The sequence below is a fragment of the Molothrus ater genome, chromosome 4 (assembly GCF_012460135.2).
Source record: "Molothrus ater isolate BHLD 08-10-18 breed brown headed cowbird chromosome 4, BPBGC_Mater_1.1, whole genome shotgun sequence".
Taxonomy (NCBI): Eukaryota; Metazoa; Chordata; class Aves; order Passeriformes; family Icteridae; genus Molothrus; species Molothrus ater.
In genome coordinates this window covers 44,883,171-44,896,970 of record NC_050481.2, presented here as the reverse complement: position 1 = coordinate 44,896,970, position 13,800 = coordinate 44,883,171, and the positions used below count along the sequence as shown (strand labels likewise).

Here is a 13,800-nt window from a genome sequence, read left to right as displayed (position 1 = left end):
AGGATTTTTCATACGTGGTAGAATCAGTTTTCTTTTGAAAGAGTATTTGAAGAAATTATTACTGAAAATCTTAATCAAATCTGAGAGGGAAGTCTCGGGACAAACCTGTAGCAACACAAACCAGTTCCCAGCTTGTTCATGAAAGATAACACTTTATGCATAAGCACATGCAGAAATGTAAGCAGAGACATTCATACTGCCCTCCCGAAACACATTTCAGAGGCAGAGATGTAGCTTAGATAATCATTAAGAAAGATACAAGTCAAAACATTCACTTCTCTTCAAGTACAGTTTGTGTGTTATTGCACTAATCAACAACCAAGAAAATCCATGTGAAGTGATGGTGTGCTATGAAAAATGGTATCTTTCATTAGAGTTCAAATGAATGACCTTCCCATTTTGTTAATCAAGTTAAATCAAGGATTAATAAACTAAATACATTATTTTAAAAAATACTTGCCTAGTAATTTAAGTTATTTACACTTTTTATATTTCTTTATGTTTAAATATTCAGGCACTGGTCACCTTGTTTGACCTTCACTTTACCTAAGCAAATGCAGAAAGATTATAGCTGAGCAGAAATGCATCAGCAATGACTGGCAGAAAACTCAGCTACGAAAATGCAGGAAGATCTTTCAGAAATGCTGACATAAAAGTGCCATTTATACATGGCTTTCCATGTCTACTCTTTTTAACATGTCATTGAAAGTATTTTATATAGTTGTTTTTTTTTTTAAACAAGTATGCAATAATTTTATTGAGTAGCTTTTGTGGTGTAGTAATATATTTTTGTGGTAACTGTTCTTACTAAAAATAAAAGAAGTTTCTCTTTTAATATAACAATGTAATTAACCTTGTGCATGCTAGTGCCTATGGCACACTCAGAGGCCTTCCAGGAGAGAATTTATTCTCCTCTCCCTGGTTTGCTTTGCTGCTCTTAAGCAGCTGAAATGCCAGTCCTGTCACTGGAGGTAGAGGCACGAGCAGCATCTCCTGCCAGGGAAGCCAGGCAGGCAGCTGGGAGCAGTCAGAGATCAGGCCACTGCATCTATGAGTCATAGTGAGCCTTGCTGAAAGTCAGGAGGGTTTAGGATAATGGTTTCAAACTCAGTTTTGCGATGTCAGGGGTAGGAGATTGCATCTTAACCACACCTCATTACTGCTCCCCTTGACGAACTACCACGGAGCTGCGAGCTTTGATCTGGGTGCTCTGCCTGGCTGCAGCTCACAGAAGCTCAGTTCCTGTATAAGGAAGCAACATTTCAAACCTCCTGTCAACGTGGATGTAGAAAACAGCACACTACCAACAGGACAACTTACAAGTCTGTACTCGGTGAAAATCTAGCTGGTTCTGAACCTGACACACATATGCTGCTTTTTATACTTACATAGCAATTGCTATAATGTTCCCTTTTAAACAAATGTAGAAAAGCTATGCTGGAAAAAGCTAGACTTAATCGTGTCAGCTACAAATATGCCTGCTGTCAAGTCACAATGAATATAGGTCCTCTCCCCATACTGTTAATGAATTCCATTGATTTCCAGAGCTCTTTGCAGAACATCCTGATTTTCTTCACACTCTTCTAGGAATTTAATTTTGTTACATAAATGGATTTGTGATTTTATGAATATGTGTGTAAAGTCTGCCTTTATTTGTATGTCTCTTACTTTACATTATTATTTACCCTGAATACTGAGTCAGAAGAGCATAGAAGTCACTAGAATCAAGTTAGTTTCAACCAAAATTTTTAAAAGCATTTCAAACAGGCTTCATATACAAGACATAAAATGATTTGCCTCCTATAACTCATAGGGACAGCTAAATTAATTTAAAATTTAATTTAACTACAAATTAAGTGTCGACACTTCCAAGTTAAAGATCTTCTTATAGTGTATGGACATTTAAATTTAAACTGCTAATTTAGTCCGTACCTATTTTTTATCTAAAACCTCTTTCCTTCCCAGGTGAAATACCAGTTTCTCTAGAAGATGATGAGGATGCTCCAGGAGATCCACTACTTTTTATATCTCATGCCAGACCAGTTCAACGAGGTATAGTATGATGGTACAGAGAGATCAAAAACTAAAAAGCAGCATGGGTGTCAGAGCACTTCCTGATAGCTTGAAAGCACTGTCATTCTATTTCTGATCAGTATAGCTTTAATGCAGCCACCCTCTGGCACCACCTCCTTGCCAGAGCTGGCACTCAGCAGTGTTGTGCATCACTAGACACTGACCACTGTATATGATGTAACACCTGCATGACCCCCATTTGCATGCAAAACACATCCCATGCTATAGCTTAATCATGATAAACTGCATTAACCTCAGTCATTTTGTTAAATGCCAGTGGAAAGTATGCCAAAGTAGAGAGGATACCCATGTCAGCTTGTGGCTTTTCCCTAGCTCATTTTCTTAAATCATGGATGCTTAAAGCAGCATGAGTGAGTGGCCTGCGCCAGGAGAGAGATGCAGAGCAATCCAGACTTGCTGAGGTCTCCAGCATATCTTCAAAATCAGCTCTCCAAGCAAGGAGTGGTCAGCAATGCTTTAGTCCAACCAACCATTTCCAACATTTGGAAAATGTCCTATTCTAGTAGTTTTGCTCAACAAACTTCCAAAGCAAGGGCATAAATCTGGCAAGACAGAAAGAGGAAGAGCATCCTAGGTGTGAGCCCCTTCAAGGGGAAGCTACAGGAAATGGAGAAACAAACATATTTTAGGCAGATTTAAGCAATTGATGTGCTGATTCATTGCCTGGATGAACAGCAGCTGTCCTGAATTTCCCACATGTTCTTTCTATACCCTCTATGCCTTAGTATACATTCCAGCCCAGTTAGAACAACTTCCATTACAAAATCTGCAAGATGCCATATTTAGGAAGAAAAAAAATGCATAGGCTAAGCCTATGGCTATTATGTTACACATTACACTCCTCCTGCCTGGCATAGAAAGAAATTAAGGAAGAGACCAGAATGTCACATGGAATTTATGCACATATAAAATACTTCATGCATATAAACGAAACATGCAGAAAGTATCTGAATCAAATTTTACAAGAACATGTTTTTATTTCTCAGTGCTCAACACACTGCCAAGCAGAAAAATCTTCAGTTCTGAGGAAGCTGCTTTCACAAAGTCAGCAAAATAACTTCAATTGCATGGGCTCTCAAGTATGTACTAGTACTTAAATGCCCTCCCCCAGTACCTCCTCTAGTCTGTAAGATTCAGGCACTCTCAGAAACCACTGAAAGAAAAATGTCGACCCCTTTGTATCTATAATGCCTAATATTTTGGTTTTATTTCAGCAGATTTCTCAGGTTTGAGGAAGTTTAGAAGAAGATTAAATATGGAATAAATGCATCTTTCAGATAAAAAAAAATAATGTATATCCTGCTTAAACATTTTTTAAAAACAAGTTAGGATTAAAATGCTCTTAAGATATTAGGAAAATTTTTGCACTGACCATAACAACTTTGTTTCAAAGCAGTACTTGTAGGCAGGGTATTTTGAATCAAAATGTTTTTTAAATGGAATGAGAAATAACCCGCCATCTTTCACTCTACACACAGCAGAATAAGCAAGCAATACACCAAGTCACCAGAACTCGTTTGAACTAATATCCACAACCAAAAGTGAGCTCAGTTGGAAATGTACTGACTAGTGAGAAATACTGGTCTATACAAAGAGCAGAGAAACTTTATTCCTCCCAGATGCCCTCGTGCTCTATGGCTTTGACTGGGAAGTGTAGAGAGCACCTCCTTGGACTCTTCATCCTCTCTTCTTGCCATCTTCCCTAGGCCTTTCCTCCCTGGCTTATCTGATGTCAGCAGTTATCATCTGTGTCAGTTCCTATGGTTTGATTCACCAGCAAATCAGCATTTTCTTTCACTCCCTCAGAAAGAAATGGAGAAAGCATAATTGATGTGCCACCTGAAAATTATCCTTCTCAACTACACTGCCTATGAGCTGGCTGCTGCAGAGTCCTGATTAACCCAGGACTATAAGGAAAAAAAATCTGTTAGAATAACTTATTGACAACTAGAATGAATTATGGAGACTAGCAAAGAATGGCTTTATCTAGGACAAGTTTGTCCCCAAACACGTTATTATAACTGTTCTCCACTAAAGCTCTGTGCACAATCAAGGGTCCGATACTATTGCCATCACACACATCTCAGTGGCTATAAAGTATCAAACGCCTATAATCTGGTTTGCTCTTCCAGAAAAAGAGACTGACAAAGGCATCACTGCAGTATGACTGTAAAAACCTGTCAGTTACTGTGCATTTTCATGCTGCTTCATTTGATCATGCCCTGGAAATGGTTTTGGATTTGTTTATTTGGGGTTTTTTAGTCATTTTTTCAAAGCTTTAGAAAATGCATGAGAAAACCCTTTCGAAACTAATCTTATAACCAAAACAAAGTCTTAAAGCAAATTCAAAACTAGAAACAAAGAAACATTAGAAAACTAAAATATATAATATTTCAGTGTTTTAAGTTATTGCATGGATGGCCTCATAATGTTAAAAAATAAAGTAGACTGAAGAAAATGGAAAAATATCTTAGTTATGCAGAGTAAGACAACTCACACTGATTTTTACCAAAAAACCCCAAATATTTTTGATTGATCTGCCCTGAGAAAGGTGCAGGTTCTGTGCCATAAGAACTGGGTTCTAGCACACTGATGTTTTACTTAAGCAAAAGTCTCCATTCCTCTGCTCCCCACAACTTGGGTGCTTTGTTAAGAAAGAAGGATCAGATTCTTTATATCCTTACCCAGGTTAAATCTCTCCATGTGTGTACAAACTAAAGTATGGCATGAATGCAGAAAGTTAAGTCTGGATGCTGGTGTCAATGACTTGGGGCCAATTTATTATTGTGCTCATGCAGCACATTCCATCTTCCCAACAGTTCTCTTCTCTTTAATGTCTGAAGGACAAAGCAGCTCATCAGTTGTACCCAAAGGTCTTACAGGTAAAAATGTAGTGTATTAGGACACAGAAGAAAGAAATGTTCCTCTTAGATTAATTAAATGTACATGTGCTATCGTAATATATGTCTTCAAGTGAAAGCAAAAATGATATCAGAATTAACAAAAATGCTGACAAATTAATAACCAATAGCTTGATTTTAATGTCACCTCTGCTCTGTCTTTAAACAGTGTTCTTCATTCCCATTCTCTCTGTCCCTTCCCCACCCCAACCACCAATGCAGGTAACAAATCTCTGTGTCTCTCCTCTCCCCCACACAATGCAGGTAATCCAGCGTCAGCAGTAGCGGCTTCCAAACCAGCGGCTTTCATTCCTACAGTGGCAAATGAAGGAGGAAAACACTGGACTGTTAATGAAGTCAGAGCTTTGATACGCATATGGTCAGACAAAAATATCCAGCAACAACTGGAGGGGACAGTGAGGAATAAAAGAATATTTGAGCAGGTTGCTGCTAGACTGCAAAAGTTTGGAATTGACAGGGACTGGAAGCAGTGCAGGACAAAATACAAAAATCTGAAACATGAATACAAGAGTGTAAAAAGTGCCCAAGACTCAGGGAGTACAAGTAAAAGTATGAAATTTTTTAATGAACTGGATGCTATTCTGGGGCACTGCACAATGGAACAAGCAAGTAAATCAGATAATGATGAAAGTGAGAGGCCTCCAGAATGGACGGAAGCAAAATCAGAAAAGGATTCCGTAGGTAAGTACTTGAACTACCCACATATCACTTAAAATTTTTAGTTTTCCAGCACTAGAGAGACCATAAAAAAACTCAAAAAGTGCAAACAGAGAGATTAACCGATTGGCTGGTGTGGAAAAACATGGAATAGAAATTTACTATTTTGTCCAGTAGTTTTGTATTTTGTTAAAAGGTATATTTCAGATTGAGTGATTTCCCTGTACTTTTTTAATAGAACTGAGAAGCAAAAGGAGAAAAAAATATGAAGACATAGGATAAAATAATACAGAGAGACAATTCCAGTCAGAGTCATGTCAGAAGAGATTGTTTTCAGTTTAGATAAGAAATGGATCAGAGAGATAGTCAGACTCTGTTACTGGAAAAATTAAGACATTGAGCAAAAGAAATCTGTAGTAACAGACACTGGTTAAAAAAAATTAACATCTAAATTGTCTTTCTCTTATGAGTTTGATTGGCCTTTGGAGCAAGTCTCCCAAAACTGGTGAGACAACAGTGAAAATAGCAAAAGGGACAGCACTAAGAATGCTGGCAGAGCCTGCCTTTGGTTTTGGGTGGTTATTGACAATGGTAATAGATGATCAATGCAGAATTAGAGTAGACTGATGAACCTACACTACCCAAAAGTTAAAACATTTTTATTCGTATGTACAACCAGAAACATGCTTATTGTTTAAGAACAGAATTAAACATTAAACTTTTAGGTGAGGTGAGGGGATGATACTATGTTGGCCAAATGTAAGACTAGGAGTTAGTAAAGTAATGGGAGAAGTCAAGAAAAATATTACACAAAGACAGTCTGGCTGAAAACTGTGAGAACATTTTGGGGGAAGATTCACTTTTCACTTGCCATTTCTACATGTTTTGCTAATGCATCTACTTTGCCTGCTGAAGTAAGGAGCATCCGAGGCTGGATGGACTTTTTAATTCGATACACCACAGTTGATCTTATAAAATATAAAAATTTGGTGCTGTAATTAATTTAGCATTATTTACACAGAAATGCCTGGAGACACAGGTGAAGAGGACTCTGCTAGTAATACATCAGAAGACCTACAGGTTGCAGATATAAAGAAAGTTTCTGATTCAGGTAATCTCAAAAGTCTTCTATTTTATATAAACACCTAAATTTAGTAAATTAAAATTAATTCCTAAAATAGGCCCAAATTGTAATTACTGGTAGAAAATTCAGAGACCTAAAAAACTTAAAAGCAAGAGATAATGTCATAGAGATAACCATCACGTACTTGCGTACACATTTACAATGGCCTGCTAAATTTGATAAAATCAGTTCTGTAAATAATCATTTCAGAGACTTGTGACGCAGAATGTAGAGAAGAAACAAGTTGAAGCAAGTTGAGTACAATGTCCTACTGCACTGCAGTACATTTACTTAAACTATGTTATTCCCAAGGATTAGAATTTTTCAGTCTCCTGGGCATGAACTAATTCAGCATCTCTTTTTCACAATACGTGATCAGGATATAATTGTGTAAATGCTCATGGCAGGGGATGAAAACTTCATTAAGGAGTCTCACTGAATATGAAGGTCATATGCTCTGCTCTTTACAAAGAAATATTATGGTTTACATCTGAAAACATAAATTTCAGGGGAAGCAGAAGTTTAACATTCAGCTGGAGACACATGAAAGTCTCTCAGGCTGACAAGTTTCATTGTCCACAACAGAGCACCTCATGTTCTCTTTCAGCAGTGTGAGGCAGAACATGGTCTAAATTAAGCATTAAGGAGTAGTCTTACAGAATTTTAAATGATCTAATGTAAACTTGTAAGATTTTAATATCAAATTAAAAATCTTCTGACAGATGATGTTACTGTAAACACTACTCCAGAGAATCGGGCAGCTCTGCATATAACCAAAGAAACAAATATGACAAGTAAGTAAAGAGATAATTGTAATTTAAGGTATACCAGAGATTAACATTTTTGGCTTTTTTCATTCAATAGCAATTACATTATTAAATTTAAATTTACTAACAAATAAGCGACCTTTTACCAGCTCACCATGGGCACTTGATGCATTCCATGGAGAAAAAGAGGTTGTTATGAAAAGTGCATTGCCAATAGGGACCTCATTTTCAGAGAGACAAATATGAAAGAAATAAACAGCATTTTGTGGCATCCAGTTAAGACTGCTTAAAAATATATTTAATTCAATTTCTACCCATTGACAAGTACAATTACTATACACACATGGACAGTAGTAAGACACTGTAATAATGTAATGATTCAGCAGTGCTCCTTAACTGTCTGGCAGTTTTCAACTTACTGGTGCTACATAAAATTGTAACTTGGACTGCACTCTTCCAAACAAGCTATTTAAAATGAAGTTAAAGAAATATTCCTAGTAAAATCCTGAGTACAAATTTCTGTCATTTAAGATAAGTGTAGGTGTAAAGATATCTGTAGTTTACCTTGTTTACCATCTCCCTTTTCAAATATGTGTATTTTAATTTCATAGTTTCTTTGTTTCTGGGTAATTGTAAATGAAGTATGATTTTGTGGGGAAAAATTAAAATAGCAAGTGGTTCAAAAGTGTCTGTAGCTCAGCATTTCCACTCTTAAGACTATTTTTCAAACTTCTGTGGGGGAATGCAAAACCACACTCCAAGGCAAAACCAACAAACGAGTTCAGTTTGCAAAATTCTTTCCCTCATTCCAAAACAAACAATACACACTCAAATAATTTTTTTGCAGATGGTAAAATACACCTAGTCTTTAATTTTTTTAATGGTGACATAAATAGGTATTGCATAAAACAGAGAAAAGATGCACACTTTTTATGTTACAACATCATGGAGATTTTTTGTTCACTAATTGTGGTACATGCCTTTCCTAGACAGTCCAAGTAATTTTGAAGTGAGAAACTGGTAAGTAAAGAGATTGTATGTAGCTCTGTATGTATAAATATGCACGCTGATAAATAGTGAAAAGGCATTGATTGTTTGATATGAGTAATGTCTCACAATCATTAGCATTTAGGATGTCACTTTTTTAAAAAGCTTCTGCATATTCAACAGAACTTTTGCAGAAAAGTGTTTCTCAACAGGCATGGAATTATTAAATTTATAGGTATTTGTGTGCCTTGAAAAAAAAATTGTAAAAAAATTCCATTTGGCATAAATGAGAATTTAGAAATTCTGTTAAACTCATATCTGGGTATCTTCCTTATCAGTTAATGTACTCTGCAGCCAGAGCTGTATATGCACTTGCCCATATACATACACATATATATGAGTTAGCCTGGGCAGGCATTGCCTTCTGGCAACTGCAGCTGTGTAAATGCACAGAAGATGCAGGAGCTGCTTCAGAGTGCACGTGCTTCTCATGATCTTACAGGTGAATCTGAGTTAGGAGCCACAGTAACAGTGTCACCTCTGCCAGTGTTTATAAACAGCCCATTTGCGTTTGCCATACTCTAGTAAGAAAAATACTAAGGTGGTGTTAGTCAAAAGACAAATACACCGATTTCAGGAGAGCAATTAGTTATTTAATGTGCCATGGTATTGTTTTTCTCCTCTGCCCATATGAATTTGTTACTCAAAGAGCAGCAAATGCCCACCTGAGAAGGAGAAGACAAAGGTAAATAAACCCTCACAGCTCCTTGCGCAGCCTGTCCTAGCTCCTGACACACTGCTGTCAGCACTGCCCAGCTGGGGGAGCAGAAGGACCACAACAGTCTCCAGCCTGTGGGTTTTCAGCTAAAGCCTCCTGTGATAGGCTAGGGACACTGCAGATTGCTCTCTCTTTTGGTAAAACATACCCCACATTGAATCGATCTGCAAATAAAACCTTATTTAGTCATTTTCACTGATGTTTTCAATTTCTGGGATCACTTTTAGTTGTTACTAAAAGTAACAAATCTGTTCAGACGAGCCAATTACTTTCATCTATGCAGTCTTGTCAATCCAAACTCCATGTACATTCCACGTGTGTCAGACTTAGCAGTATGACCACAGAGTGTATGTATAGGTGTTTAATTAAATTTGAAGTGCTAGGGAACAATAGTGGAGATGAAAACAGGTTTCTAAGAAATACTGCTAGCCTGATGTTCTTAAAAATACCTACAACAAGTATTTTATGTCAAACAAATTCCTTTCCTTGTCTTTATTTTCTTAGGATTTTTGATACCCCCTACACTTTACTATATGTCCCTCTCAGAACAAATTTGATGTAGCGACACTTCCAAAATACATTCCTAAGCAAGGGCTTTTTAAAAACCTGTTGTTTAAAGTTAAGATTTTAAGTTGGTACATACTCAGGCACTTAACACTGGCTTGAACACTTGCTGCTGTGTGCAAGGAATTTTAAAATGTACAGATATAAAGTCAAAAGATAATGTTTACATACATATGCCCCAAGCTAGTGTTAGGCAGTGTTTCAGAGAAGTGCAAACCCCAAAGTTCTTGATTATTCACTGCCTTAGCCTAGGCATATTTGGGCTGCAGACATACACTCTTAACTGAGCACCCACAGATTTCTGTATCCACTCTCATAGATCTGTGTGACAGAGCAGCAACTTTGCAAGCTGTTGGAGCGTAAACATAAGCCACAGGCTAAAAACTTTCCCTAGTTTTAACATATCCCAATTCCCTTTTAAACTATTCAAGACACACATGAGAGTAAGGATTAGGAGACAAATTACTAATCTTGCCTCATGAGCCAGAAAACAAGATAATTAGTGATGCTGACAGAATGCCAAAAGAGAACAGAGCTTGTATCAGTCTGAGTGGGTGAAAGGAAAGACTGTGACAGCATTGCTCGGGTGGCCTTGTGAGCAGTGCTTCAAACACAAAGTAGAGATTAAGCATATTTGCTGGCAACTGTCTATAGCTTCACTAACAATTCAGATGGAGCCACTGTGTTTTATCCATGCCAAAAACTGTTGATGGCTTGTTCTGTTTGGCTCGGTCTTACTCTTTTTGTGCCCTCCCTCCAAAACTCTGAAAGGTGCCTTAGAAAAAAAGCCAGGCTCCCTACCCACATTCTTGGCTCACAAAAAAAAAAAAAAAAAAAAAAAAAAAGCATGTGATGCTAGTCTCATCATAAAGAACATCTGATGCAAACAAAGCTGTATTGATCTGGGGGTAATTTTTAATAAAATGGCTCTAGATTAAACTTTATTGCTCAATGTTTAGGGCCAATATTCTTGACTGGACTGAGAACAGGCTGGGAGCCAGAAAATTGCTGTCATTGATCCATGATGTGGCCTTCACCGTTTAATCTCTGTCGAGCAGTGTCCTCACTGGGAAGCGAGGATCAGCAAGACCAGTTGCATCATCCACCTGCCCATACCTCTGTCCTAGGGCAGAGGGGTGGAATTTTCCCTTAACACCAGTGGGCCAATGGCAGAGGAGTGGAGATCTCCTCCCCATAGAGGGGAGCCCAGGGACACCTCTGTCACCCAGCTGTGTGATGTAAACCCCTGCAAGCTGCAGCAGCAGAGATTGTCTCCATCACGGAAGCAGCCTTACAGATCAATTGTCTAAGCACAGCACCCTGATGTGTCAGGGTCCCTTGCTCCTTTTTGGGGCTAATTCAAACACTCTTTGCATCAGTCACTTGGGAGTCTTTCAATAATTTCAGTATATAGTGCACTCTTTATGCAAGTCACTGTCTTGCCTGTTCTGCTGCAGGAACACTTATCAGCAACTAGATATCTTACACCCACCATCAGTGAACCATTCTACAAATTCTGATCCAGGTTAAAATAACTTAAGAGTTTGCAAACGTAACCCATAAACATATACTGCAGCTGTTATGTGATGTTCTGGATTTACTTAATAAGCAGGAACACTCTGTTCTTAAGCCTATTACTGCAGATAAATGGCAGCTTTAATGTATTAAGAGAGGAAATCTTTAACAGAAGTTAGCAGCAGCATTCTGAGTAGTTGATTCTCAAGACATCACTCAAGATGTATTTAGTTAATAAGAACTCTGCAAATGATTATTTTTTACAGAAATCCTTGAAGATGAGGGGGAATTAGCCAACTCCACCCTAGCAGCTCTGGAAGCTACACAAATAAAGAAGGAGACAATTGATATAGGTAGGTCAGGACTTTGTCATGATAGTTTTAACAGGACATTCTACTTTACTGGCATTGCAGATTCCAAAGGTTCATATGTTATTCCAGCAAATTACACTTGTTTTACCTCTAGGTTATGATAAATTATGGGTTTTGTTTGATTTCATAGTGCAGAAATGTATGAACACTTATTTCCCCTTCCCATAATTATAACAAAATCTTATTTTCCCAGACAACATGCTCTTTTTTATGATGAGTATGAGTAGTCTGCAACTGATTGTGACACAACTATGGTTTCTCTTACACAGTTGCTAGAGAGGATAAAATGGAAAGGTAAATGGCTGTCTCAGAAAATCAGAATATTTTATACATTGTCTGTATTTTCAAACTACTTAATGACTGCATTTAGTATCAGATGATTTACTAGCAAGCAATTTCCATATATATATTCTGAACTATTTTAAATATAAAACTGAAATCAGCATCTCAGCAATATGTAGAAGTCATATATTCAATGATAAGTGATCAGGAGAAGATTTGTTTAAAATGTTAAAATTTAACATTAGAACACAGTAGGGATATTAATATTCTGGAATAAATGAGCATAAGACCATAGATGATCATGAAAAAAAGACATCAGAGGAAATAATGATAGCATTGAAATAGAGTGGCCTGACACCCTGGATCAAAATATTCATTACAGTAATGCTGTTTGTACGCAGAAGTTAATAGAAAAAAAAACAATTTTAGTGATTGTGTGAACAGCAATTCTTTGGCCTTTGACACTGAAAGTTTCTACCATAAGAATATTTCTATTGTATGCATCAGGCATTTTCCAGGCAAGAGCTTCCTTTTCAACAATAATGTTATCTGTAGTTTGGATGTTGAGACATCCTATGCTAGACACCCTTTACAACTGTTTGCATTGGCTGATCTTGATCGCGAAAGACAACTAACTGTAGTGACTGTGACACTGAGGACAACATCAGAGCAATGCCATCATAACAATGACACACAGGAACACAAGTGACACTGAGGATAAAGTAAATCTGTGACCCTGAAAGTTGAGACATAGCAAGGTCACATGAATGCAAAGTGAAGAATAAAATGTCATGCAGCTCAACTGACTGCCTCATACATAGAAACTCCTTATCATGTAATATCCAATTGAACACAGTAATCATGCAAGTCAGCACTACACAAGTGTCACTGCCAAAGACAGGAAAAGACCAGAGAGCCAGTATGTTTGAGAGAATGAGCACAGAAATGGAAGCCATGGGGAGGGTGGTTAACAGTTTGAAAAAAAAAAGGAATCTCTCAGGAGCCTAGGAGTAGACCTACAGCTCTGTTTTAGCCCATTTCCAACAGCTGCAAGTGTTAAGGAAGATGCAAGAATTTTCTCAAGAGTTATAGGGTGCCTGTTTATGAGAAAACCCACATTTTTCTAGTATCCCAAGTAAATCACATACACATGCTGATGAGAGTATGATTTCCAAGTTTTCCACGGTACAAAATACATGCTTGCACACAGCTTATGAAAAACAAGTGCTTGCCAAATGACTGAAGAGAAAACAGGTTATAGAGCAAATATGAATTCCAAAAACAGGTTATAGAGCAAAAATGAATTCCAACTACCATTATAGAAAGCACATCAAATGAACATGCTTATTTACAAAGAATCTTTATTTCTGGCAGAGACTAAGTAAGCACTCAGCTGTTCAAAACATAAAAGGAATATTTATTTCTGCTCTTTACTAAAACTGGTATTGAACATAATTACTCTATGACATCCCCTAGCAAACAATCAAAACGAATCTTTCTCTTCCTCCCAATCCAAAATGTAAGTCCACACAAAACTGAACTTCAGCCTCAGAATAGTTCAAGCATGAGCAAATGAACATAGAATCAGCAAAGCAGGGTTTTGATGTTCATAGACAATTTCAATAATTTCTCAGTAGGCAACAAGGAAGTTGCAAATAAAAAGAGACTTCAGGGCATTGAACAACTGGTTAAAGGATCGAGAGCACAAGTAGCCTTCTCTTCTTCCAGTTGCAAAGAATGA

At 37.4% G+C, this 13,800-nt stretch overlaps 2 protein-coding genes across 4 annotated transcripts in view; one reads left to right on the top strand and one right to left on the bottom strand.

The window, feature by feature from the left end:
• PAICS (phosphoribosylaminoimidazole carboxylase and phosphoribosylaminoimidazolesuccinocarboxamide synthase) overlaps positions 1-13,800 on the top strand; it is a 41,301-nt gene that overhangs the window by 2,914 nt on the left and 24,587 nt on the right. The window contains exons 2-6 of one of the 3 annotated variants that reach the window (XM_036381960.2): positions 1,966-2,052; positions 5,259-5,696; positions 6,694-6,783; positions 7,518-7,589; positions 11,673-11,759. In XM_036381960.2, the coding sequence (XP_036237853.2) occupies positions 1,966-2,052; positions 5,259-5,696; positions 6,694-6,783; positions 7,518-7,589; positions 11,673-11,759 (774 nt within the window). The remainder of the gene's footprint in view (positions 1-1,965; positions 2,053-5,258; positions 5,697-6,693; positions 6,784-7,517; positions 7,590-11,672; positions 11,760-13,800) is intronic. The other 2 variants (XM_036381961.2, XM_036381962.2) reach the window with 2 other exon arrangements.
• Positions 1-13,800, bottom strand: part of PPAT (phosphoribosyl pyrophosphate amidotransferase) — a 43,449-nt gene that overhangs the window by 15,356 nt on the left and 14,293 nt on the right. The gene's annotated exons all lie outside the window — the stretch shown is intronic.